This window comes from Alligator sinensis, unplaced genomic scaffold (assembly GCF_000455745.1).
Source record: "Alligator sinensis unplaced genomic scaffold, ASM45574v1 scaffold1097_1, whole genome shotgun sequence".
Lineage (NCBI taxonomy): Eukaryota > Metazoa > Chordata > Crocodylia > Alligatoridae > Alligator > Alligator sinensis.
Genome location: NW_005841950.1, coordinates 2074476 through 2101943, shown reverse-complemented (window position 1 = coordinate 2101943; position 27468 = coordinate 2074476). Strand labels below are relative to the sequence as shown.

Sequence of the window (27468 nt, the reverse complement as noted above, 5' to 3'; positions counted from 1 at the left end):
GGAAGCTCAATCCCCCCCATATCCGGAGCAGAGAGACAGAAAGAAAAAGAGAGAGAACAATAGCAGCCTCCTCTCCCTTAGCAATATCCAGAGCCCTCTGGTGACAGGATTTAATGAGACAAATACAGGCCAGAAATACTCCCAGCTGTTTAACAGCATCTTCTTGGCCACACTTTTGTGACCAACAGAGGGCTCTGATTGTGCACAGCAAAGCTGGATTGCAGCTCTGTGACCCCTTCTTTTGTAATCGGTGGATTCCTAGCTGAACCGGAGACACCAGGTAAAGGGGAAAGAGCTCAAGGAAAGTGCTAAGGACAGGCAAGACAGTGACTGTCTGCACTTACAGCCCCAGGAACCAGCACTCTCGCAACCTGTGGGAGTGTGCTTCCTTGTTAAGAAGTGTTGGTTGTAGCTGTGTTGGTCTAAGGACATAGGCAGACAAGGTTTTTTGGATAATCTGATATCTTTCAATAGACCAACTAAAATAGATGGAAACATTCTTCTTTGCAAGCTTTCAGGTACAAACGCCCTTCCTCAGGCAGAGGGAGCATCACTTGTTAAGAATGCACCCATCAGAGGGTTCATTGATATCTTAACAAGGAAGCTTCTGCTTGAATCTGCTCTAGAGGTCAGGGAAGATGGAAGTGGTTCAGTTAGGAGAACAAAGGAAAAGATATAAGGCTTCTTGAGGGGAGACCATGAATGAAGCCAAGTGGCATTTCCTTTTTCTCTGCATGGGGTAGGAGTTTAGGGGAAGATAAGAGAGATGGATGGGAGATAGGGGAAGATGGAAGAGTCTGTGTGAAATGCAGTAGATTTGACCACCCATGTTTAATTGGGGAAATTAGAGGGAGAGGAGAGTGAGTGACACAGAGGAGAAAGAAAATGGCAGGTTATTCCTAATTTAATAATCTGTCCTCGTTACTAACGCCACCTGAGACATGGCAAATAGAGGTCAGAGCTAGGAGCAATGGTCTCAAGAAACAGCAGTGGAAATGTATGTTGGAGAATAGGAACTTGCTGACTATGAGGGTGGTCAAGCATTGGCACAGGCTACCTAGAGAAGTTGTGGAAACTTTATCCCTGGAAATTTTCAAAAGCAGATTGGATGGACACTTGGTTGATATGATCCTGCCTTGAGCAGGGAGGCTGGACTAGATGAGGTCCCTTTCAGGTTTACTTTCCTATGATCCCAAGCCTTCACATCCTTCTCACCCTGACAGGCTGGAGAATAACATCCATATTTTGATCCAGATCCTCCTGGGAAAAGGGAAGAGAAATGGCTGCAAGGGAGCCACCCCAGGTAGGGAATTTTTCAGGGAGCAGCTGAGAGGGTTTGTTCTGCAGCCAGAACTCAGATTCAACAATTCCCAGCAGTTTTGGACAGCGGTCTGGGTATTTATTGGACTCGCACTGCTAGAGGCCTCAACCTATTAGCCAGAGGCTGATATGACAGGCTAGTGGAACTATCCACCACCGTTCCTGCCCTGAAATACTGAAAAGTGACAACCGGATCATCTCCTGGAGGGTGGGAAAGGGAAATGGGAAGTGCAGGAGGTTTAGTCTGGAGGTATCATGGGTAAAACACAGGAAACGTAGAAAGGGAGGGGTCCAGGAAGGAAAATTTCTTCCGGGTTTTCTTACTGTGAGGTCAGTCCTGCTGGAGTCTGGAGATGAGCTTGAATGTTGCAAGATTTAAGTAATAATAAAAGTAGCACCAGCCTCACCTGCCCTCTTGATTCATATTTTGTTCCTCTATGCCAAAAATGATGAGATCATGGAAAAAGTTAAACTCCAGAGAAATATTGTGAGTCATATGATTAAATCACTGGTGTTCTCAGCCGTAGGCATCATGGTCTCCCCACGGGAACAGTGGGTTTTAACATAAACTTTCTGAAATTCCTTCTCTCCAGGGAAAGGTCCCAGCTCTGTGTGGGGACAGCCTATGACTGATCTCATGAGATTCTAGCTGAGGAAGCATGTGCTGAGGTGGGGGACTCTTGTTGTTTCAGGGGTTAATGACCTTTGAAGAAGTCGCCATTTATTTCAATAAGGGGGAGTGGGCTCTGCTGGACGCCACTCAGAGAAGCATCTACAAGGACGTCATGCAGGAGAATTATGAGACCGTGGTCTCACTCAGTAAGTATTCCTGTCCCCTGCTGGGTGAAAGCTGTGGGGTCTCTGATGTGTCCAGATGAACCTCTCCTCCAAAGTCCTCCCTAGTACACTGGGTTTCTGGGGGGAACTGTCCTGGAGTTCCCAGAATTTTTTGGAGAGAGACTGTTCCTTTCAAACCCCTCCTAATCCATCCTGATCCCCACACACTTGCTCTGTCCCAGAAGCAGATCCCCTGCCCTGAATTTCCTGCCGAGAACATCACACGTCTGTCATGAACCCTATGAACTCCCTATGAACTCTTGGAGGTGGACTCCAAGAATATTTTCTCCTCCATTGGCTTGCACAGATCCTATGTTTTCCGCATATCTGCGAACAGCTCTGTCTCAGACTACCTGTAAATCTCTGGTCTTGTCTGCTTCCTTTCTGAGCCCCAGAGGTTGCAGTTCCCAAACCTGTTGTGATCACCCAGCTGGAACAGGGAGAAGAGCCATGGGTTGAAGATCTCCAGAAGTCTACAGAAAGGGAGAACCTGCAAGACATCTGCCCAGGTAAAGAGCTGCTTAAATGGACTCCCAGATCCTCCATCACTCACATAAATGACTGGGATTCACACCAAGTTCTCCCCGGTCCTACCTCATCTTGCTAAGATCAGGATCATTCAGCTTAGATAAGGAAGCGCTGCTTTTGTCCTTTTTTTTTCCTTCTGGGGAAGGAGGGGGTAGATTTTAGCTTCTGACTGTGTTGGGGAAGACTAGAGTTTTAGGTTTTGTTTCTCCCCTTTTTGAAACTTTCATTCATCCCAGCACAGGGAATGACTTGTGCCTGCATCTTCTCTGTATCTCAATAGGTTACGGGATGGTGAGTGAAAAGAGGAAAGAGAAACCCCCGCTGAAAAGTCCCAAGCGAGTGGCATCTCACAAGACATTTTTGTGGAGAAAGGAAAGGAATGTGGCCTGGAGTCCAGAGCTGGGAGAAGTCTGGGAAGGACCACAAGTGACAGAGGGGCAGCAGAGAAACCCAGAGAAATGGAATAAATCTACTCACTGCAAGGGAGACGCGGGGAACCTCATAAAAACCCCCGCGCCGCCAAAACGTGGCACTAAAGAGAAGCGGTACGAATGCGCCACATGTGGGAAAAACTTCAGCCAGAGGTCAAACCTGACTGTCCATCAGCGAACCCACACTGGAGAGAGGCCCTACAACTGCCCTCAGTGCAGCAAGGGCTTCAAGCAGAGCTCGGACCTTCTTAGGCACCAGAGAATCCACACCGGGGAGAAGCCCTACCGGTGCCTTGACTGCGGGAAGAGCTTCAATCAGAGCTCTGAACTGATCAAACACAGGCGCGTCCACACAGGGGAGATGCCGTACGACTGCCCCGAATGCCAGAAGGGCTTCAAGCAAAGCTCAGAGCTTATCAAGCACCGGAGAATTCACACAGGGGAGAGACCCTACAGGTGCCCAGCCTGTGGAGAGAGCTTCAGCCAGAGCTCGCATCTCACTGTGCATCAGAGGATTCACACGGGAGACAGGCCCTATCACTGCCCCGACTGCACAGAACGCTTCAGTGTGAGGTCAGCCCTTATTACCCATCGGAGGGTCCACACCGGAGAGAAACCGTTTACCTGCCCCATGTGTCATGAAAGCTTCAGCCAGAGATCAGCCCTTATCACCCATCAGAGAATCCATACAGGAGAGAGACCCTACAGATGCCACGAGTGTGGGAAAAGTTTCACCCAGGGCTCAGCGCTGATTAGACATCAAAGGATTCACACAGGAGAGACCCCCTATAAATGTACTGTCTGTGGGAAAAGCTACAAAGCAAAAGTCTCCCTCATATCGCACCAGAAACTCCATGCAGGATAAAGGGCACCAGGTACTTTTGCTCTGGGGTGATGGAAGGCAAGTTTTATCGGTATTAATGCTATATTTTATTATAGAATCACAGAAAAGTAGGGCTGGAAGGGGCTTCTAGTCCAGCCTCAAGGTCAAGGCAAGATCACCCCTTACTAACTATTATCTGATGCTCCCTGCCCCTTCTTGGCTTTCTCTATTATGGGGGAATTTACTGAGCCAAAGGACTGGGTTTTAGTTGGATTATCTTAGCCCTGCCTTCAAGGTGCCCCACTCGTGCACTGTGATTGCTCCTGAAATAATTTCCCTGACAGATGTTTCTCCTTATTTCTTGGCAAGGTGGCAGTGATGCAGTCTCATGTTTCAGAGCGGTCTTTGTAGCTGATGCTTATACCTTGAAAGGTTTGCTCGTTTCATTTAAATCATAATAAAACATTTATTGTGAATCCCTTGTTGCCCCAGGCACAGCAGGTAGTCCCTCGTTTCTTGTGCTGTAACGGTAGAGCGTCCCAGGTTGCTCTGTAGTCTGTGTGGGGTAGCAGGTAGTTGTGGGTTGAGACTAACTGTTGGGAAGAGCAAGGACTGAGTGAGCAGGGGATGCTGGTAGGACAACTGGAGCATTTTGCTTTCTCACTTCTTGTACTCCAATTTGTTCACAACCTTGGCACCTCTGCCCAAAAAATCACTCCTGGAAAGGACAGTTCCTGAATGAGCTTAATGGGAGACAGTCAGCTCACAGCTGGGGCAATGGAAGGAGAGCCCAGATCATGTGAGCCAGAAGGGATAAACCAAGGGATTGCAGAGACCTCAAAACTGGCTGTCCTGGGATAAAAGAACCAAAACCATAGAGGCCAAGGAGTACATGGGTATTTTGTGACATGCCAGGAGTGGTCCTCTGGGGTCATGGGCTCTGTCCTGCAGTTTAGGAGGGCAACGTTGCTTTGTGAGCACAGGTTTCCAAAGCCAGTGTTTGTAACAGCATTTTATTCTTCTCTAGCCACCCTTATTATTCCCACATCAATCCCTGAGCATGGGTTTGTTCCCCAAAGCTGGTACATGTTTGCACTGATTGATCCTGGCTGACCTGCCACTGACCCAAGCATCACTTCACCCCCATGTGCCTGAGGTGGATGGTGCTGCCTTCAGTACAGCAGGTCATCTGCAGCTTCATTCCCTCTGACAGTAGGATATGACAGTACTAAATTATGAGCTCTCTGTTGTACCGCGTATTGAAAATATTGCCAACATGGCTGCACAAGTCCGAGCTTCCCAGATACAAAGGGGTTACTCTGCCTTCCAGATAGCTGTCCTGCCGTGGAGCCATCAAGGGATGTAGTACTGGACAGGGCCTCCTAGGCCATTATATATCACATAGATGCTATTGCAGGCAACTGTGTCACATCATTTCACCCATAATAATCCATATCTAATAAAAGATACCAGATTTACCCAAAGAACCTTGTCTGCCATAATTTCATCCATGCATTTATCAAGAGAGGGGTGTTACCTCTCCAGTGAGCTTGTCGCCAGGAGTGGGAGAAGAGTCCAGTTTCAGCTGTGGTGAGATGAGGTTATACCCTGCCTTGAGTCCTCCAAATCATACTAGAACTGGTGGGAAAGAGACTCGCCCCATCTGCCAAAGTGATACATTTCTCTCACCCCAGTTTCATTGCTGAAACGGGTGTTGAAGGCTCAGGGCAGCCCAGGGCCCAGCCTGGATTCAGAGACATATTTCATACTCTCCCCGTTGTAAAAAAAATCATAATTTTCACATTGGGGAGCTTGGTGTTAAAACAAATTCCCTGCCAGATTGTGTAGGTGTAACATGTCAGCACTAGGGCAGGTTGAGCGGAGCACCCACCTTGGGTGCTGACTAGTAGGATCCTCCCAGGATCCTTTCACACCGGGAGTCTTTGCACTGGGGGGGGCAGGATAGGACAGGACACTGAACCCCACCCCCCCAACCTCCATGTGCTAGCTGAGCCTCTGATGTGACCTGCACTGAACATACCAGCATCTGTGTATCCAGGCAGTGACACCCAGGCCAGCGTGCGGTAGCAAAGTGAATCCTTTTGGCAGGAGACACATCTCCAGCAGGTGTTGAGTGACACAGGGGGCTGCCGTGGGACTGCTCCATAAAGATCACATATGCATCTCACCAGTTCCAGCGCACAGAGGGGTTTGGGAGCTGGTTATAACATGCAGCAATGCTCCCTGCAATCTCAATACAACCTGTGCTGAGTGTCCCAAAGGACGGGGCTCCAGTGATAGCCTGGAGGCCTGAATCCTAGGAGGAGCAGGGGAGCTCAGTGTTCCTACAAAGGAGCTCAGTGCTCCTACTGGTGAGCAGGGAAAAGAGCAGCCCAGAGCTGCCAGAGACCCCAGCTAGACAGAGGCCCCACAGGGCAGGGATCTCTCTGCTCTGCTGTGTCCGTGGGTGAAAGAGGGGGAAGCCTGCGGGGCTTGAACACATTTGCCTTTCAGTGAGGGGAGAGTCTGGGGCAGCTTGGTTTCTGCACACATAAATGTTTAGTCTGGGGGTGATACAACGCTGTCATCCCTGCTGGGTGACAAAGCACAAGGGACCACAAATGTCACCCTGAGCCCAGCTGCTGCCTGCAGCAGTTTGTATGGGAGCCTGGACAAAGCTGGAGGGGAAACAAAGAGGTCATGGGGCTGCTGCCAGGTGGGTCTCCTTTGTGCCAAGGGCTCTGCTGGGCCCTGGTTCCTCTCTAGAGACTAAGATCATACGAAGTCAGACTGGACGAGACCTCACAAGATCACATCTCATCCAGCCCCTGCTCAAGGCAGGATTGTCCATCCCATCCAGTGTCCGTCCAACCAGCTCTTGAAAACTTCCAGGGATGGATGTTTCACAGCCTATCTGGGCAGCCTGTCCCAATGCTTGATCACCAAGGATCCAGGTTTTCTCTGATTAAAAATCACAAATTCTCTGATAAAAAATTGCAAATTGTCTGATTAAAACACTCCAGATCTGCATATTTCTATTATTTAAATGAAATGTTGCTCGCACTCTCTCTCCATATAGATATCGGTTGAACACAATGTTTTATTGATACATTTGCAATTTTAAGGCAATTTGGGAGCCTACCGGTGCCTCAATCATTATAATAAAATAAATTCTAAATACCTATATATTTTGACATTTGATTTTGGTTTTCTTATCACAGAAAATCAGAGCTCCCCCTGCCCCCTTCAGTCACCAGGATACGGGATCAGCTGAGGCGGTTCCCCCTCCCCGCCCCCTGCTTTATGTTGCTGAGCTGCCCTAATATGTTGGTGCCCTGGTCATGCCAAATGCCCCTCACTCTCAATTCACACCACCCCGCCCCGCCACCAGCCCTGCCCATACCCCTCACACCCGACACACAGCCCCCACAGCCCTGCTGGTGCCTGACCCACTTCCCCTGCCCCCAGTATATGAGGAAGGGGTGGGCATGCAGGGAGGGGGATGTGGGCACAAGTGACATATTGGGGGGCACAGGCGATGTGTTGGGAGCCAGGGGGGCATGTGCCTCCCAGATTTCTATGCCCACAGCAGGTGTGGGGCTGCAGTGGGGTTGGGCCAGCTCCAGGAAGCAGCTGCCTCCATGGCCCAGCGGGTGCCAAGGCCACCAAGGTGAGGTATGGCAGCGATAGCAGTGCAGAGATGTGCCCCTGCTACTGTCGGGCAGGCAAGGGGGCCTCACCTTGGTGGCCATGGTGGCACAGCACTCCACATCAGGTCCTGTCCACTGGGCTGCAGAGTCAGCTCCTGTCTGGAGCTGGTCTGGCCCACCTGCAGCCCCACACCCTGCTGTCGGTGCAGAAATCTGGGGGGGGGGAGGACATGTCCTTCCCACATTACCTGTGCCCTCCCTGCCCCACCCCCCACAGACTTACCTGGAGGGAGCTGCGGGACATCCTCCCCATGCTGCCTGCCTGCCACGTGCATGTGTGCCCGGAGCCCCCTGCTTCCCACTCCCCCAGCCCCAAGCAGCCCCTTGCAGGCTGGAACTGCAGAAAAAAATGAAGATTCCCACTTTTTTCTCCATGTTTTTCCATGGCAAATCCAGGTCCCTGGTGATCCTCAGCAGAAATCAGCTCAGGGTGGAGCCTGCTGGATGTGCCTAGAGAGGTGGGTGTGCTCCAGAGAAGGCAGCTGAAGCCACAAGAGGGCAGTGACTCCAGGCTGTGCATCATTTGGAAATCAGGTGCCAAAGGCCACACAAGGGATAACTTCCAGCTCAGCTGCAGGAGTGGCTCTACCTTTTTCTGGAACCCTGAAACGAAACCTACCTCCTCTCTGCACCCAAAGGTGCCATGGCTGCCGCAAAGTCAGGTGCTCGCCCGCGACGCCAGGAGGTCTGTGCAAGCTGCCAGGGGCCTTTTAAAATCCCAGTGACCATGAAAGGCTGTGCACATACATTCTGCCGTTTTTGTGCAACCTATTTCCAGCGGGAGTCAGGTCCAAACTTCTGTCCCCTGTGCAGCAAGGACACACAGCACCAGGAGCCCACGCTGACACAGCAGGTGGATGGTGCGGCAGAGGAAGCCCTAAAAACAAGCCCGCAAACGCCAAAGAGCCCAAGGTAAAGAGAGTATGTGGAGAGCACCAGGAGGCTCTGGACCTGTTTTGTGAGGAGGATGAAGTCCCCATCTGCATGACCTGCCGGGAGTCTGAGGTGCACCAGGCCCACAATGTGGTTCCCATTGAGGAGGCTGCCCTGGAGTACAAGGTAGGGGACAACTGTATTCTTTGCTTCAAAACCTAAAGGAAACTTTTGATTTTAAATAGAGAAAGGGCTACCTTTGCATCAGCTTTTCCAGCTTTCCTGTGGTGGGCAACAATGACCCCTTTGGGTGTGAGCCATCCCAGAGCTAAGAATCAGCCATGGCCTGAGCACCACTGAAGGGAGATGGATTCCTGAGCTATAAGACTCATGCATGTGCCTCTGTGATCTTATCAACCTTAGGAAGAAACCGCAGGTTGACTCTCAAGCACCTGAGCGCCAGAAAATTTCATTGTAAAATTACCCTTTTGCCTCTGTAACTTGTGCCAAGCTTGAAACCGCTTTGTGCTTTCATTAACATGGCCCGATGCAGTGTGGTGTTGGTTGTAAAAGCGAGATAATGCATACGCAAAATAAATCAGTAAATTCAGGTACCAATTTCTATGGGCTATGTCCTGTTCTGGAAACACAGACTAGGGGGTAGAGAAGGAGCTATGTGTTTGTCTGCACATATGTAACCACTGCTCATATGTTTGTACTTCCCCTTTTGCAGATTTAGCCCCCACATTATTGCATGTCTGAGGCTATAGAAATCTGCATCTCAGGCTATTGCCAAAATCTGAGTCTCTAATAAAAGCCCACCTCCCAGCTCCTGCAATGGTGATAGGAATCACGAGAGCAGAGCCTGCTCCATGTCTTCCTTATGTTCAATTTCACCTTTTCAAACTTCCTGCAGGTATCATGTAGAGTCTGCTCATTGGATGTGTTTTTCTTGTTAGAGGAAGCTGCAGAGTGCTGTAAGTCTCTTACAAGAGAAAGCTGAGAAGGTTCAGGAGCTGAAACACCAGGAGGGGAAAAAGATAGCAGACTGGAAGGCAAGTGTCCTGGCTTTTAATTATGGTATTTATAATGTTTCCATGGTAGGGTTTTCCACGGTTCTAGAAGATGTAGGACCCAATTCCCATAGTGTTTAGCATCCCTCACTCCCACCTAGATGGGTAGTAAATTTAGCTGGAGTCAGCCCCTTCACACCTTCAGGAAAGAGGCCATAATATGCCACACCTGTTCCCCTTGTGATTGTGAACAGAACCAAAGGGCAGAGACCCTGTAAAGACAGAAATGGTGATCTTGCAGTTTCAGCTGCGGTCATGTGGCCATTTCATATCACTATGGTCCAGTCAAAGCCATGTACTTCACACTTTTCTTCACTACACTAAGGTGCTATTATTATGAGTCACTATTTGAATTATAGTAGCATCTCGCAGCTCCATGCTGCTGGGTCCTGCACAGGCCCATGCAACAAGAGCAAATCTGCTTAAAATGTAAGTAGATAAAGTGTGGAAGAGGAAGCAGAGGAGCCAAGAAGTGAAGTAACCTAACAAGGACCATCCAGCAGGCCAGCAGCTGAGGCAGCACTAGAACCAAGATCAACTGTGCAAACAGAAGTGACAATTCTCGCCCGATCTGGCCACAGAAAGCAGCTTATAGCTAGGACCAAACACAAGTGCATGGCTGCAGACAGCTACAAAAATGGCCAATCGGGTGAAAATCTGACCCCTTGTTGCATAAGGTATCGGATAAAGGCATTTCAAACAATGTGGTTTTTTGTAACTTGTATCTGCAGAGCTCCCAGCCTGCCGCTGTTTTCAGAACAGGAGGGGGGAAGGGAGCAGAGGGAATTCAGTCTGAGACTTTTCAGACCCCCCCACCACCAGAGGGTGGGGCAGGGGTATTGGAGTCCCCTAGGGGGACACCAGTTCACCCACCCCACCCTTCAACACTGGCTGGGGAGCCCAAAAAGAGATCCCTCCACTGCCTTTCCCCCCTCCCTTTCTAAAAACAGCAAGCTCTGGCAGACAGCCTCGGCTGTTGCTTTGGAAACCTGGCTGCAGGCTCCCAGCCCCAGCTAGATTCCCCTTCCCCCTGGAACCAGCAGTGAACTTCTGTTTGGTCTGAGGTAATGGTTGTAATTCAGAACACTTTGCAGAAATTGTGCTGAGTTACAGCTGGGAGCTGCGCTTCTGTCTGCGTCTCAGTGCAGGGCCCAGTAGTTGCTGTTGTGCATTGCACACTGGTTGTATATGTGGGTACATCTGTGCCCCCCACCTTTTTTTTTCAAGTAAATCCACCAAGAGTGTAAAGCACATTTCTAAATCTAGCAAATGAAAGTATAATATGATGGTAGATGTCACTGTCTAGAGATGCACAAACATGTCCAGAAAGCTAAATAAACTGCTGGAGAGTATGGGGAGTATTCTGTATACATTCTGTATAAAGGAATAGAGCAGCCTCTGGCTGTTGCACAGTAGAGCAGGCTGAGACCACAGGAAGTAGGGAAGAAAGGAAAACCCTTGCAAATCCTATTAAATACAACACTACCTAAACATTAAAGCCCTGCACACTGCACAGAATCATCTGCCCCTTAAAACTGAGTCACAAAAAAAAGCAGCCAAGAGGCATTAACTGATTTTCAGGGACCTGATCAGGATTAAATAGAACTGCCCATAGTCCACTTGCATGCCTAATAGGTGGACTAAACTGTACCCTCCACTTCCTTGTGCTAGATTTCCCCATCTGTAAACAGGGAACAATGCTGCTGCTGCAGGGCGTGTCTATGTGTACATATTAATGTGCTGCAACAAGCTCTGGTGCTTATCATGCCTGAGTTTATTGCTCCTGGGCACACATTTACACATGCTCCTGGGATCACAGCACCTTGAGCCAGGTCAGAGCAGCCCCAGCTGACAGGGGGCCCAGGCAGTCAGCCTGCCAGCCCGAGACTGCTTCCCTGGCTCAACATGCTGTCAAGGGGCTGACTGGGGCACAAAGGGGCTTCAGTGCTGGGCTAGCCAGCAGGCAGCCCCTGCACTGAAGCACCTTGTGTCCCAGCCAACTGGGGCAGCAACTATACGTGCCTTGCCGCAGAGGTTTTTAATCCTCCATGGCAAGGCACTTACCTTGTATTTATAAGTACTATCCTGCTGCAGAATAAATGAGTTTACTTCACCCTAATATGGGTGCACATATAGACATGCAGTGTTTACTGTGCAGCTAATTCATCTACTGTGCAGTAAATGTCTGGTGTAGATGCACCCACAAAGTCCTACATAAGAACTTGGGTATCACTGTGGTGAGCACTTTTACACTTGCTGAGGGGCAGTTCTTGCCCAAAACAGCTTTCAGGCTAAATGATCAAGAAAGACCAAAGAGGGGAGAGGACATGGAGATAAAACAATTTCTCCAAAGTTGCATAGCATGTCATGTACAAACCAGGCATAGGGCTCAGGAACATCCACAGAAACACCCTGCAGTCCTGAGCAGATCTGCCCCTGGCATCTCTCTTTGTCAACACTACCTCCCAGCCCAACCCAAAGTGATATTTTTCTGTCATCCTTGTGAATGTTTCTTTCTTTTTTTGTTTAAGTGTAAAACACATACCCAGAGAATGAAACTTGAGACAGAATTTGAGAAGCTCTACTGTTTCCTGAGTATGGAAGAGGATCTCCTTCATCAGAGACTGAGGCAGGAGGAGAAGAAGACACTGAAGAAGCTGCATGGGAATCTAATTAAGCTCTCTGAGCAGAGAGACTCCCTACTGGAACAGATCAGCAAAGCAGAGGAGAAATGCCAGCAACCAGCTGCCGAGCTCCTGAAGGTGAGAAAGCATCACAGATCCTCCCTCAGTCCATGCTGAACTAGAGAGAGCCATGTCACTGTCATGGGAGCCAGTGGTCCATGGGAAAAATAGTTATTTGTGTTTTGAGTTGCTTAAATGACAAAACCCCTGATGAGTGGTTCTATCTGCTCCAGAATTGTGTGTCAGGGTTAGCTAATGCAAGATCCTGTACCATGGGGATCATCCGCACTGATTGACATAGTCATAGGTGACAAGGAGAATGACTGCTCTGTGAAGTTGTCCTTCATAGTAGCTTGCAAAGATGAGGACGGCGTAGGAGTAGGACTTGAAAGCTAGCATAGGTACCCTGTGTGACGTATGCCAACTCACTCAATTGCTGCACCATACTTCCTTTCATCTATATAATGGGGATTTTCTGACGCACCTCTGTTGGGAGTATGTGAGAGTAAATTCATATGAGCGCAATCGTTTGCTGGTCTGGTTTGATATCAATGCCGATTTACACTGGCTATACCTGTTAACTGACTGTGGGTGCTCAGACACCATGGTGATGGTATGTAAATGGTATATAAGTAGCAGAACTACACTTATATACCAGCAAACCCTGCTAATTAGACCGCTGAGTGCAGGAATGGGGGACTGCCAGCTACCACCACTGTCCCCAGTTGACCTGAAGGCATGGGTAGTCCCAAGGCCACTCCTGTCCTGCTCCAACTGGAGGCTGCAGGGAGTAGCTGCCCAGGGTACCTCGCTCAGCCAAGGATGAATTTTTACCTGCTTTGAGAACTCAAAAAAGTCCTCAGCTGCTTCTGCAGCAGCGCAGTCTGTGCGGCCTAGGGAAGGAGAGAGGTTCACAGTTTCTCCTGAAGTACCAGTCGCACTCCCATTTTCGAAATCCTAGATCCCTATACCCTCAGGTCTAGAGTTAGGATTCTTAAACTATATGCTTCCACCTCACTTAAATATGCTGACATGGTTATAACAATTAGAAAATAGAATGTTATCATAACAAGTCAGGAAGAAAACAGCCTTCAGGAGAAGGATGTATTTTATTATCCAGGGAAAGTTTCTGAATATTTTACTGAAGAAGCTTCAAAATGCAAATTTCATTTTTTCTTTCTGTCTTAGGATGTGAAAAACATATTGACCAGGTATTTTTTCCCTTTGGCTTCTATTAACAAATTTGTCAAAATACTTGTATGGACCGTGTGAGCAGTAACATGGTCTGTGTTCTTCCCAGGAGTGAAAATATTCATGTGCAGAAACCAGAAGTTGTTTTAACAGAACTGAAGAACTTTTACAACATTCCTAATGTTGATATTATTGACATTTTAAAGAAATTCAAAGGTAAGCAAAGAGTCATAGACTATCCACTAGTGCTCCACAGTCCTCTGCCCTTGGCCACAGAATGTAATCCCTAACCTCAGATTCAGGCTCCAGAATATTTTTTTTGAGTGATTTCTGCCTGAGTCTGCAGACGGGTTGATTCAGTAGCTCTGAGAGGAGAGAGGTGCTATTTTTCATTCTGTAGATCCTGTGTGCTAGATGCGGGGTGCCTGGCAACATGGAGCCTGATCCTGGCGTGGAGCCCTGACCCCAGAACATGGGCCTGGGCAGGGGCCCCTGGCACAAAGGCCAGGCAGGACAGGGTGAAGGCAGCATGGACCCCAGGGCCCTCATCCTGGCATAAGCAGCACCAGGGCCTGACCCCAGTGTATGGGGCCAACCAAGGCCGTACAGGACCCAACCTGGGCATTTCAGCCCAATCCTGGCACATGGGATCCGATCTGGTCCATAGAGCATCCCCTTGCCACTCAGCTGGCTTACGGGGCAAAAAGGTTGAATACCCCTAATCATGTTGACCTGAAACTAAGTCCATGGCAGAGGCAACAAGCACTGCCCACTGGCTCCTACTCCATGTGCATCAACCCTGGAAATGATGGGATGAGATGCCCAGAGGGAGCCCAAAACTGCTGGCCATGAACAACCAGGAGCCTAGGTTTTGCGCATAGTGACTCATTTTGGGGGTTGATGAGCATGAAGCAGGAGCAGGGAGATGGAGCACTCAGTTCTGCAGTGTAGACAGTCCTATGTGGACTGTCGACTCTGAAACCTATTGATGAAGGTATAGAAGGCTACACTGTTGGCCATTTCACTACCAAGCATTTAACACAGGGATTTTCAGCTACTACCCATGTCTCACCATTCCCATGGCCTTCTCAGGGCTAAAAGCCCCAAATGTTGAAACCTCCATATCCCACTTCCCCTTCCAGACAGCTTCTGTGAGGCCACTGTACGTCACTACAGAAACCACAGTGCCCTGGAGTCTGAAAAGCATTACTGGTCTTGGTATGTTAGTCCATTTGTCATATAGGATCTGAATCCAAGGCCCTGGCATTTAATTTTCATCCAGTGCCTTAACCACACAACTGATTTTCCTGTGATCCTCTGCAATAACCACAAGCCAGTTTACTTTTTATTACACCTCTTTTATTTATCTGAAGTATTACTGGAGTTTAATTTCCTTTTAAATACAATGACCAAATCTTGTCCCTTACAATGACCCTCTTTTTCTCTCTCTCTCTTCTCTCCTCCGCACCCCATGCAGTGGACATGACTCTCGACCCAGACACCGCTCACCCTACCCTTGTGCTGTCTGAGGATGGAAGAAGTGTGAGACATGGAGGCATATGGCAGGAGCTGCCTGGCAATCTGGAAAGATTCGATCCTTACATCTTGGTGCTGGGTTCAAAGAGGTTCACTTCTGGGAAGCACTACTGGGAGGTGGAGTTGGGAGATAAGCCTGAATGGGATGTGGGAGTGTGCAAGGAGTCTGTGAGCAGGAAGGGACATATCATATTATCCCCTTTCTCTGGATTCTGGAGAGTTTGGCTGAGGAATGGAGATCAGTACAAGGCCTTGCTCTCCTGCCCAACCACTCTCACTGTGAAAGTGAAGCCCAGCAAGGTGGGGATTTTCCTGGATTACAAGGCAGGTGAGGTGTCATTTTATAATGCAACTGACAGGACCCATCTCTATACTTATAGTGGGGTCTTCTGTGGGGTGCTGCGGCCTTTCTTCAGCCCTGGCCTCAGCCAGGAAGGTAAAAATTCAGCTCCTCTCATAATCTGCCCAGCTACAAAGCAGGAATAAAAACAGTTTCTATACTACAGGAATCAAAGACAAGGTGTGCCAAGTAAAGGACTTCTACCCCCCACCCCTTCTTCCAGCAGTCTAGGGGTGCTCGGAATGATGCTTGGGAAACAGGGAACATCATGTTGGAATATTTTCAATGTTCTTGGTTTTACGACACGAATGAATAAAGTACATTTAAGGGGACTATCATTGCACCCTTCATTGGTGCACCCAAGCTAGCTTTTCAGTGAAGCTGGAGGTTTCCATAAATTGTTCCAGAGGAAAAAAATATCTCCCACTAAATTTCAGTGGCTGCTGTGTGGATAAATACCCTGCTCTACTTTGAAAAAAATTCAGCTGTTATTTTCTTGGCCACAAAAGCTGTTAAGCATAGCACTCAATTTATAGAATGACAGCTTTCTCATTAAGTCTGATCCAAAGCCCAGGGATGTCAACAGATATATTCCAGTTGTCTTCAACTCCCATTAACATGACTAGAGCTTGGAATAACCCCTCCACACTTGTTAAGCAAGCACTAGGTGCACAGCTTTTGTTTCTACACATTTTCTAGATATTTACAGCTCTGAGTTGGCAGTAGACAAAGTAGGCCATGGTTAAGGTTGTAATTCAGTTACTTCTCAATGTTAACTTTTGTAAAGTCAGTGGAAAAATAAATGTTTGGACATGCATAAACTGTTAGCACTGTGTCTGACATTATTAAAACAGTTTTATTGGTCATTAATATATTCACTCTTGAGTCATGGATCTTTTAAACATTTCTTTTTCTAAAAAAGTATTTAAATAACGTAGTTTGAGATGAGGGTGATTGTGTACATGGGTCAAGATCACCTCTGCCACTAGTATTCCTGATTTTTACGGTTCTGTGACTACCTGTGTGAATTGTCTGGTAGGCAGCGAAGATCAAAGTCCTGGTGACTGCATCTTCCCTCATTTGCTGCATAAGCAGCATCTTCCCCCTACGTGGGTTTGCTGGGAGGTAGTGAGGCCAAAGTAGTTTCTGAAGCTTTCCCCACAGCAGCAGCAGATATAGGGCTTCTCTCCCATGTAGAAGCAGTGATTAGGGATGGGGACAAAGAACTGCTTGAAGCTTTTTCTGCAGTTGGGATCACTGCAGGGGGTTTATTCTGCAGGACTTTTCTGCTGGGTGTGCTTTCACTGGGGTCCTTGTGACCTCCCACAGATTTGTGGTTGTTCCCAGGCCTTTCCTGTGTTTCTTTGTGTTTCTTCTCTGAACCACGCTAACTTCAACAGGCATTTTCCCCACCTAATAGAGTAGTGCTTAAAGTACTCAGACAAAAAATAAAAATCCTTGATTCTCAGCCTTCCTCAGCCTAAAGGAATTCAAACCCACATCTTCCACCTCCCAAGAAAGTATCCAGGAAAGAAGCTAGGCTAGGTACAGGGACATTTCCACCTTGCCTTCATGTTGAAGCTGTACAACTGTGCAGAAAGGAATGCTAGAATAATAGGGCCAAAGACAGGGAGCCTGATAGTGCTGCCTATTGGTTGGGGGGTGTAGGTTGTAGCCGTGTCTGCCTATTGGTTAGGGCACTTGGTTGAGAAGGCAAGAGTATGTGGTGCCAGTCACTCCTCCCAGGCTACTTTGGGGAGGTGGGGAGGGAAGGGCAGTTATCCAATGACTGTTTAATGTAAAGTACATTAACAGTCTTGGAAGAAGACAGGGACCCAAGTGAGAGCCCCAACAACACTCAGAGTCAGAATCCCTGTAGGGCACTTTCTTTGCCCCAGTAATCTTCCCATATTTGCCACACAGTACTCCAGCTTCTACAGGAAGGGTGGAGGGGGCTCAAGGAACCCTACCCCATACCTAGGTGATTAGGCTGCTCTCCTGGGACATGGGAAGATATGAGCTTTAAGCTCTTAAGGCTCAGGAGTAATCTAAACCCAGGTCTCCCACTTCCGGAACGAGTGCTCTAATTGATAGGCCAGTGGTTCTTAACCTGTCCAGGTTCAAGCTTAAGCTTGAAGCGTCCTCAGAAAATGCTAGCTTTTAGTTTTCACTCATTTCTAAAGAAAAAAAAATAGAGCCATTCCTCTGCTGCAAAGAACTCAAAAAGATCACAACAGGTCAGAATGTTTTTTCCTATTTGAAATCTTTGCATCTATTTTGTGAGTTGTGTATACACACCTAACAACCCCCTGGTTGAGACTCGCTGCACCAGGCTGTTATATCAAAGGTGGGTACTTGCAACTGCAGCATCACCTTCTCTCCCGGCTACATTTTAAAAAGTGAATAGTGATCCCTGCTCAGGTCTTTCAAAAATAGTCATTGACACCTACTCTGAGGCTCCAGTGGATTCCAAGCTGTGGATCCTGAGTGGATGGAGGCACCACCGACAGCCCTGAATCAGGCACCTACATTCCAAGGAGAGGTAGAGGTGAGTTTGGTGTTGCCAACTTCTTAGGCCTGGGTAGTTTTCTGCTTAGCATGTGGGGGTCTGGGGTGTGCTCTTCTAAACTCATACCAGTAGCATTAGTGAGCCTAAGCACCTAGTGCTAGGTTCTTGACTTTACTCCAGGAGCTTGGCACTTAAGCATAGGTTTACACTCCTCCTACTGGAGCTCAGGTCAGTCTGAGCCCCATGGGACCGCTTTTATCTACAACATACCACAGTGCCAGGGCCAAATCTGTTCACACTGAGCTGATTTTTCTCAAACACCCTACTAAGATGTATCCAAGGTTCCCCTTCACCACCCCTCTAGGAACTGGTCTGCAGATTACTTTGCTCTCCTTCCAGGAAATGCAGAGAAGACTGGGTGCAGGAGTGGGGAACTGTGGGAAGAGCTAGAGAGGAGGCAAACAGGGCAGGGTTGACCTCAGACCCTGAAGTTTGGCAAACTCCCAGCATGAGGCTGAATAGCCACCATTTTCAAGGGACCTAAACCAAGCTGCAGGAATCTGAATAAAGCAGAAGGCCCCGAAGACTGCTTCTGAGTGACCAGAAAGTGAATCTTTGCAGTTGTGACAAGTAGTTTGGTCAGTAAACGAAAGGATGCAATCAAGCTAAACCAGGAATAAGGTCAAATTAAAAAAGAGAGAACAAGGCCTGAAAAGAGACTTTGTAAAGGAAAATCTTAACTTAGATTATCCACATACACTGCTCCATAACATCAACTTTAAAATGTTACCAGCAGTGACTGATGTAACCAAATGTATTGTATTTATTAGAATAAAATGACATATACTTGTGTTATGTTTCTTAGCTTGTTTATTAAAGCAGGCTTGTCAATGGAGGCCATAAACCAGGGGTACCAAATTCATCTAGCCTCATGGGCTGGAGGAGTGTCCCTGATCCAGTCTGTGGGCTGGACTCAAACCAGCCCCTCATGGAAGAGCTGCAGCACCAAGTCCAGCCCGTGCACCACACAGCAGCCTCCAGGGCTGGCACAGGGCACAGGCTGGACCCAGTGCTGCAGACTGCAAAGGGAATCAGTCTGGGGCACCACATGCAGCCCATGCCCCAGACCCCCTGTGCCATTGGGCCCAGAGCCAATGCGCAGGGTTGGTTGGTGGGGTACCACATGGTTTCCAGGGCTGGCACAGGGTGCACTTTGCATGCAACACAGTTGATCCAGACCAAACCCCTGTGCTGTCTGCAGTGTGCACGGCATGGTGTCCAGCCTACATGCTGCATGCACCGTGTGGGGCCAGGGCTGATACATAGGGTTGGTCCGGCAACCTGTGGGCCAGACCATACTGCTGCATGGGCCAGATTTGGCCCCCAGGCCCTATGTTTGACATCCCTGCCATAAACTGAAGGTGGCAAGGAGCATTTCATAATGGTGAAGGAAAGAGAAAAGAAACTGTTCCTTCTCAAACTGTAACTTAAATCCCAACTGATCGATCCCTTCCGAGTCCATGCAACAGCTGGTTCAATACAGTCCCATACGTTTCAGTGGAACAAAAAAAGTGAATTAAACCAATTAGAGAATGTTTATTAGACATCTCCAAGTACACGGTATAGACCAGAGGAAAATTGGGGAACTCCACACGTTCAAAAAGACCTGCTGCTAGTCTGTGCCCCATCCTCTTCCCCTTCTTGACTCTCCCCGGCCAGTATATGTAAGAGCTTGTGTTGTGCTGTGATGGGTAGCCAAACAGACTCTGGGATAAGTGTCTGAGTTTTGAGGTGTAAGCAATAAAAGGTCGGGCTGCAGACCTGTCTCTTGCCTCTTGTCTGCAAGCCAACCTCCAGTTCACCTGTAATCCAGGTAACAGAGATGCACAGAGCAGTTGCACCTTTGAACTGCAGATACACACATATTCATGTTTATTGCTTCTCAAGTCTTCTTTCCTGGCTGTGTGCAAAAAGTCCAATGCTCTAATGCATTATCAGGGCCCCATGGTGTCAGGTGCTGTACAAACCAGCAGCAAGAGAAAGTCTTTATGCCAAATTGTTCACAGTCTTGCAGCAAGAGTTAAAGACAGCTGAGGGGGAAAACAGGCCTAGAGAAAGGGAATATTTTGCCCAGAGCCCACAGGTGAGGGACAAAGCTGGGAACTGAAGCCAGGTCTATGCAGTTCTCAGGACAGTGACTGATCCCTTGAGCCACTTTCTCTCTCCCTTTGAAATAATAAATAACATATCTTTGCAGCTATTTTTTTTTGACAGGGAAGGGGGCAACTCAGAAGATCCCAGATTTTACAAAGAGACTTTGCCTTGTCAGAAGCTCTGACTTATAAAACATCAATGCAGTCAGCCTTTCTTGTGATTGCCAGAAGGGATACATGAGTCCATTAAAAACCCCCACAAGTTAAAGTTACCTTCAGTCTTATCTATGAAGCAACAGAACTTTGTTATTAAAAACCCTTTGAAGTGTGTTTTAAGAGATCAATTACAGGCCACAATACAGGGAGAAATCAAACTTTCAGACAGCTGCTGTTCTGCAAGCATTTCCTAGGTGGCCTTTTGGGGCCTGGTCCTACTCCCATGAATTACAGGATTCACCAACTGCATTATCTGGCATGCTGGTGTTTTTGTAGTTATCTAAAGAAACGCACAGTGGAAAGACTTTTTCAAAATGAACTAATTGTTTCTCTTTAAATAAGTGACTTTAAAAAAAAATCATGCAAAGTGCCTTATCAATGTATTCACTCCATTCATTGGTGGTATTGACACTTCCTGACAAGCAGCATTTATAGCAGGAATAAACAATTAAGTTGATTCAGCATTTTAAAAATGTAATCAACTTGCCCTCTTGCACTGATTAATACTACATAGCTCAGAGGTCATTCTCAAGGCACTTTGGCAAAGATGCAAACAGGTGGGAAGCTCAGGAAGGAAAAGTGACCTGACATCAGACAGCTGCTGCAGGGACTACCTGGTGCCTGGTTTTAGCAATCTCCTTAGCTGTTATTGCTCTATATAACTATCTAGGCTGACAGTGAAATGGTCTCCCGTAGGATCTCATCTGTTCATCCTGTTCAAAAAGGAGAGGAATTTTGTCCAGGACTGGATTTCTGTAACAAGATGCTGATCCCATCACTCCAGCTGCCTGAGGTACCTTTAGAACACAGACAGGATAACATACGAATGCTGTGTGACCTCTTGCTGGGGTTAGGAAATACCTCTTTGGCCTTTTGTGTGTCTAAATGCTGCAGAATTCATAGACTTGGAACAAAACCTGCAGGTCAGAGACTCTGCACCTGTAGGGCTGGAGGGGAGGAAGTGGAGGAGCAAAGGACAGAGGCAGGTACCTCCTCTCCCCTCCACCCAAACCACCATGCCCTGCTGGGAGCATCTCCTTGCTAGCATTAGTTCAAACAGGGAGTCTCCTCCCTTGCTCGCTCCAAGGGCCTTATGGCTAAGAGCAAGCAAAACTCAGGGGCATCCAAACCTCAAGTTTCTGGGCTTGGGCATGCAAGTAGGATGCCCACCAAAGGTTTTGGAAACATCTGAAGTCCCAAGTGTGGGTTGTGGATGTTTGCTGGTAGTAGGGCTACTTATGGTTCTGAGCTCTAGGATTTGAAATTCATATTGGATAATTTGGTCTTGGATACAAATTACAAAAAAAAAAATCAAACATCTCAGTTCCCGTGTCACCCAGGGAGAAGTAGCTTCAAGATAACCTGGACCCCTCCTCTCTCCTCCAGCCAAACCACCATGCCCTGCTGGGAGCATCTCCTTTCTAGCATTGGTTCAAACATCTCAGTTCCCATGTCACCCAGGGAGAAGTAGCTTCAAGGACCTAAGCCATTTGGGGGTTTAGAGATTAGTTCCATCCTTTGAAAAACCTTAGTGTTCATGTGCACATATGCCTTCCTTGGGGAAAAAGTCTGACTGACTGGTCACCTGTTTTCTGCCCTATTTCCAGTTCCCACATGTAGCCTCACACAAAGTGCAGGGCAATGATGTGACCTGCAGGGAAAACTCAAAGCCTAGGTGCCTTTACTGAAGATCTGGATGACTGCTAGGTTATTTATTAAAGCTCCTTGCCAGAACTGCACACAGGCCTCTAGGCTTCCCCATCCTGCCTGCACAACAAAAGGTGAAGCAGGGGAAGATGAAGAAGTAGTGGGAAATGAGCAGAGATTTAGGCTGGGCCTGTAAGGAGCTGGAAAGAGAGGGGTGAAAGGAAAACAGGGAGGAGGGGGAAAAGAGACCATATCAGCCAAAGCAGTAAGTGAGCAGGGCAGGGAGAAGCATTATAGCCTCAAAGCTGGGAAGGAAGGGGATGCAGACTGAGAGGTGAGGAAATGGGAGAGGGGGGTTGAGATGCTGGGTGGAGCACTGGAAGAACAAAGGGGAGGCAAAATGGGGCTGGGTACACTTCCCAAGTACTATGTGAAGGGAAAGGGCAGCCTGAGCTCCTCCTCAGTGCTAGCAAGCTGTCTCCCAGGTTAAAAACTACCACACAAGCCAGACTGCAGGCTGCTTCTACTTTTGCAGGTTTTATTCACCCCAGAAATAGAGGGTGCTACACTAAGTGATAGGAAGCTCCTTGGAGAGGTACCAGCCAGAGCAAGGAGATGAAACGTCCCCGGAAATGAGCAAGGTGCATCAGAGCAACAGCCGTGCTTTCCCCTTCCAATGGATGTCCCAGGAGCGAAGCTGTGTGGATGTCCCAGGATTTTCTGGATCATGGTGTGCATGTAAGAGGTCTAAGTCAGATGCCTGATGAATCCATTTGTGGCTTAAAAGGCCAATTCAAGAGCAACACAGCTTCTTACAAGTTTCATAGTTGGTAGGGTCGGAAGGGACCTGAGCAGATCATCAAGTTCGACCCCCTGCCGTGGGCAGGAAAGGATGCTGGGGTGAAACGACCCCGGCTAGGTGCCTATCTAGCCTCCTTTTGAAGACCCCCAGGGTAGGAGCGAGCACCACTTCCCTTGGAAGTTGGTTCCAGATCCTAGCTGCCCTGACTGTGAAGTAGCGCCTCCTGATATCTAGCCTGAATCTACTCTCAGTCAACTTGTGGCCGTTATTCCTTGTTACTCCCGGTAGTGCTTGGGGGAACAGGGACTCTCCCATTGCCTGCTGGTCTCCCTTGGCCAGTTTATAGATGGCCACCAGATCCACTCTCAGCCTTCTCTTGTGGAGGCTGACCAGGTTCGGGTCCCGTAGCCTCTCCTCGTAGGGCCTGCCCTGCTGCCCCCGATCATGTGGGTGGCCCTCCTCTGGACCCTCTCCATGCTGTCCACATCCCTCCTGAAGTGCGGCGCCCAGAACTGGATGCAGTACTCCAACTGCAGCCTGACCAGTGTCGCATAGAGGGGGAGGATCACCTCCTTGGACCTGCTCATGATGCATCTGTGGATGCATGACATGGTGCAGTTAACTTTCCTGACCGCGCCCTTACATTGGTGGCCCATGTTCATCTTGGAATCAATAATGACTCCAAGATCCTTTTCTGTCTCTGCACTGATGAGAAGGGAGTTCCCCAGCCTGTACGTATGTTGCTGGTTCCTCCTCCCCAGGTGCAACACCTTGCACTTGTCAGTGTTGAAACCCATCCTGTTCTGACCCGCCCACCCCGTAACCTGTCTAGGTTCGATTGCAGCCTATTCTTCCCTTCTAGCATGCCCACTTCCTCCCACATCTTAGCGTCATCTGCGAATTTGAACAGGGTGCTTTTTACCCCCTCGTCCAAGTCGCTGATGAAGATATTGAACAGTGCAGGCCCAAGGACCGAGCCCTGGGGGACCCCACTGCCCACATCCCTACAGGTCGAAAATGACCCATCCACCACCACTCTCTGGGTGCAACCATCTAGCCAATTTGTCACCCATCTGACTGTGTAGGCATCGACACCACAGTCGCCTAATTTTTTAATGAGAATGGGGGGAGAGACAGTGTCGAAGGCCTTCCTAAAGTCCAGAAAGACTACATCCACTGCGACGTAGTTTCACAGGTCCGTGTGTTGTCTGAGTTAAGAGTCCAAGTTTCCAGCATGCTGTTTTCTTCTTTCTCATTTTGCTTCCATCCTCTGGATCAAAGCCACTTCATGTTGAGCTGCACCCGGTGCTAAATGTCCCCTCCAGATCAGACAGGATTCTACATGCTCTTCCCAGCTTTCTACATTGATGTTAAATGACTTCAATCCCAGGATGTTAAATGACTTCAGTCATGGTACCCCGCCTTAGAGCCACCCTATTTTCTATAGCTGTCTTGAATCTAGCTATACAAAAGATTTGGGGGGTATGGTCTTCTCCCATTCTCCTGACACAGCCAGTCCATTGCAAGCTCCTCTTCTTGAGAGTGGTTTCTAAGTGTGTTAGTCCTGAGCATTTCAGTACCTCTGTGTTTCATATTTTGATCTTCCCACTTTATTTTCAGGATCTTACACAGGTATCTCATGTGGAAGCTGTTCAGTCTAGCATATGTAGTCCACATTTCTGAACCATAAAGCAGGAAAGACAGCACAAAAGTCTTGTAGATTCATATATTCACCTTCACTGATAGTTTGCTGTTCTTCCATGCACGTTTCTGTAATAGCCCCAAATTCTTAGCTTCTTTTCTATTTCTATCAGTCAGTTCAGTCTGAAGGTCAAGATTTTTCCAATTCTGTTAGTTCAGTATGAGATTCCTGCTGATCATAGAACCCAAGTAGCAAAAACTGTCAACAGCACCAAAAAATTCATCCTGATGTCAGGCACTGGTTCTTTCACCCCTTGGTACATGACCACAGTCTTCTTGAGATTAATTGCTATCCTGAAGCTCTTGCATGTTTCAGAAAATCTGCCCAAAGGATTTTGCAGGGAAGATTCACTGTGAGCAACCAAAGCTGCATCATCTGCAAACAGGAAATCTCTCGGAACCAGTTCTTTCACCTTGGCATCAGGTCCCCAAGGCCCAATCCAGCCTGCAGACATGCCTTACACCACTCCTGTGGCCCATAGGACCAAGAAGTCAAGCAACACGGGTCTAGGGGAAACCTGTTCTATAAATCAATGGCTTCAGACAAGAGAGAGTCACAACCCACATCACAGCTGATGCGGCAGAGAGAGTGTGCTGGCTAGAAAAAGGATGTTTCGTGCAAGCATCCTCCATGGAGGAACATGACTTGGTTAGTGGAGAGGTATTTGAGTCCAGACAGAAGTTCATTCTTTCTCATCCCAGCAGCAGAGGTAGAAACGGTCTGGCAGCCAGGCCGAGGTGGAGAGGACTGCAATGTCTCCTGCCTTTCCTGGGGTTTTCTAAAGGAGGCAGAGCCAGAGATTTACTGAGCAGCCCGGGGGCACCTGCAGCTGCCCTCCAACTCCACAGACAGGGAGCTGGATACTCATAGGTGCAGGAAATAAGCTGTTCACAGAAGCCCAGGCAGGGAAATTGCGACGTTTCTCCGTTGTGTGTAGTCTCTGGTGCCGGACAAGGTGCGTACTGCAATGGAAGCCTTTCCCACACTCATCACACTTGTAGGGTCTCACTCCTGTGTGGATTCTCTGATGTATCATCACATGGGAGCTCTGTCTGAAGCTTTTCCCACAGTCAGGGCATTTGTAGGGCTTCTCTCCTGTGTGGGTTCTCTGATGTCTGACAAGGTGCGAGTTGCAACTGAAGATTTTTCCACAGTCTGGACACGCGTTCTGCCCCTCTGCCAGCTGCTGCATCTTAGTCATGTGTAGATCACTGGAGGCTCCATTCTGGTGGGTGGTTGATTTACCCTGTTCCTTGCTCATGAGGGTTTCCACTTGCCTCTCTGTGCCAAGGTCACTCCTAGAGGCCTCTCCTCGTGCACAGTCACTCTCTCTGGGTCTTCCCAGTGACCTCTTCTGTGGTTCCACCTGCCAAGGACCCTCCTCCTGGGGACTGTCCTCATCGTTCTCACTCATCCCACTGCCTGCTAGGAAAGGGAAAAGATCCAGAGATGAGGCATTCTCGGTGCCAGGAGACAGGAAAGCCTCTGGAAGCAGGCAGAATAAACAAAAATAGGCGTTGGGGAAATAGGATCTGAAACCCACTAAACCCTCAAGGGAAAGGGGACAAGCTGTCCTCCAAATCCCATCTGAACATTCAAGGGAAGGAACTAGTGCTAGATGCAGGTCAGGATGTCACAAAGACTTCTGTGGTATCTGAACACAGAGTACCTGCTGGCCATACAGCTGATTTGGGTGAGATGAGGCCAAACCACAGCGTTATGAAGAATCCTAGCTAACAACTTTGCAAACACATAGTTTAGAGCAGTGGGGGCAAATCTTTTCAGCAGGTATGCCACACATTGGCCCCAGACCTTCCCCGAGTGTCTCTCTGATCCCTTTCCCCTGCCCAGTCACCTGTTTTGCTTTCTGCTTATGCCTAATCTGCTGTTCTGCTTTCTGCTCCCTTCCCTACTTGCTACAACCACCTCGCCAGCGTGCCACCCCTGCTCTACAGTTTAACCCACCCCTTACCTGCATGGGTCCAGCTCAGGGGCTTCTTTTCCTCAGAGCCCTGGAGATCCAAGACCCATGGATCTTCCCCCTGCTCCAGCTGAGACACCACATCAGGTTTGGAAATCAGAAGTCCTGCATCAGATGAAGAAAGCTTGAGAGAGGAGCATGAATATACACTTGGGCAACACATATTCAGAAATATATTCCAGCCAATTTACAATAGTAAATTTACAATTCACAGAGCCGTGTGTGTGTGTGTGTATACATGTATGTGCCCTAGAGTACTTAAAAGTCTAAGCAGAAAAGGGAAATGCAAGGTACTCAAGGCTTTGTGGCCTCAAGATCCAAGATTTAAGTAAACCAAAAAGCAACCAAGAAGAGGGAGGCATGCAGACAAAGTTATTCAGAACTGGCTGCACCTGCCAGGAACAGAATGAGAACCAGAGTGGCAAGGAGGGCATGAGTAGGGCTGTGCTGCTGACTTAGGCTTGGCCCACACTACAAAGTTATAATGGTTGACCTTTCTCAGCATGTTTATCTCCATCTACAGCCAGGGTACCTCGAAGGTGGCAAAACCCCAGATTTACATCAGCAATTTTAAACCACTTCCCTGATCACTGAAGCCTTCTACCTTAAGGCAGCCTAGAGGGGTAGCTTGGCCATTTTATCTGTGTTCACTCTGATAATAAGCACTTTTATTTGATGTTCTCTGATAAAAGAGCTTTTGTTTTGGGATTCTGGACTTTGATATAATCACTCATTTATTTCGTTATGTGCATGTACTCACGAACATCCTTCCTTCCCTCACTTCTTCTGTCAGACCAAGCTGGGCTACAGGCTGCCAGCTTGAGACTTAAGGCACAGGAGTAAAGTGCTTCTTTAGGGCTGCCCAGTCTTATTGCATGCCAGTGTGCGCTACTCATACCCCATGCCCTTAGCTGCTCAGACGTATTGGACAGTGGTTCCACCTCCCCTTGCCTGCTCTTAAGACTAATCATTTAGAAATATACCCCAGAGACCAGTTCTATGCTGGCCAAAGGGTGAGATGAGATCTCATTTCCATCTCTTGTCCTTAATTTCATGGGTGACTGGTGCCTCCTGAGTCTGAGGGGGCACCAGATCTCCAAGGGGGGGGGGGG

General features: G+C 48.3%; 3 protein-coding genes across 9 annotated transcripts in view; 2 read left to right on the top strand and 1 right to left on the bottom strand.

The window, feature by feature from the left end:
- The first annotated feature begins 2015 nt into the window (after positions 1 to 2015).
- LOC106721986 (zinc finger protein 436-like) lies at positions 2016 to 5387 on the top strand. 2 transcript variants are annotated; one of them, XR_003093217.1, is made up of 5 exons: positions 2016 to 2139; positions 2547 to 2666; positions 2966 to 3991; positions 4309 to 4371; positions 4967 to 5387. XR_003093217.1 is itself a non-coding variant. In XM_014518363.2 (3 exons), exons 1-3 carry the CDS (start codon positions 2019 to 2021, stop codon positions 3979 to 3981), a joined length of 1257 nt encoding a protein of 418 aa, XP_014373849.2. In that variant the 5' UTR covers positions 2016 to 2018; the 3' UTR covers positions 3982 to 5387. The 2 variants fall into 2 exon arrangements, 1 of the variants encoding a protein (XP_014373849.2); XM_014518363.2 differs by having other exon boundaries at positions 2966 to 5387.
- A 2737-nt stretch (positions 5388 to 8124) lies between these two features.
- On the top strand, positions 8125 to 16081 carry LOC102377634 (E3 ubiquitin-protein ligase TRIM21-like). Its single transcript, XM_014518375.2, is given in 7 exon segments — positions 8125 to 8545; positions 8548 to 8708; positions 9482 to 9577; positions 12127 to 12357; positions 13468 to 13490; positions 13580 to 13686; positions 14948 to 16081. Coding segments are annotated over 7 exon segments (1416 nt in total). The 5' UTR covers positions 8125 to 8292; the 3' UTR covers positions 15493 to 16081.
- An 8470-nt stretch (positions 16082 to 24551) lies between these two features.
- LOC106721985 (zinc finger protein 7-like) overlaps positions 24552 to 27468 on the bottom strand; it is a 13126-nt gene continuing 10209 nt past the window's right edge. For 5 of the 6 annotated variants that reach the window (XM_025199842.1, XM_025199839.1, XM_025199841.1 and 2 more), the window contains exons 4-5: positions 26348 to 26461; positions 24552 to 25800 (exon numbers count right to left, since the gene is read on the bottom strand). In XM_025199842.1, coding sequence (XP_025055627.1) covers positions 25154 to 25800; positions 26348 to 26461 — 761 coding nt within the window. In that variant the 3' untranslated portion in view covers positions 24552 to 25153. The remainder of the gene's footprint in view (positions 25801 to 26347; positions 26462 to 27468) is intronic. The other variant, XM_025199840.1, reaches the window with a different exon arrangement.

Bases quoted from the DNA above. Each gene is read 5' to 3' on its own strand.
- LOC106721986 (XM_014518363.2), top strand. From the start codon at position 2,019: ATGACCTTTGAAGAAGTCGCCATTTATTTCAATAAGGGGGAGTGGGCT. The intron at 2,140-2,546 runs GTAAGTATTCCT...TTCCTTTCTGAG, and splicing joins TGAGACCGTGGTCTCACTCA to CCCCAGAGGTTGCAGTTCCC. The intron at 2,667-2,965 runs GTAAAGAGCTGC...GTATCTCAATAG, and splicing joins CCTGCAAGACATCTGCCCAG to GTTACGGGATGGTGAGTGAA.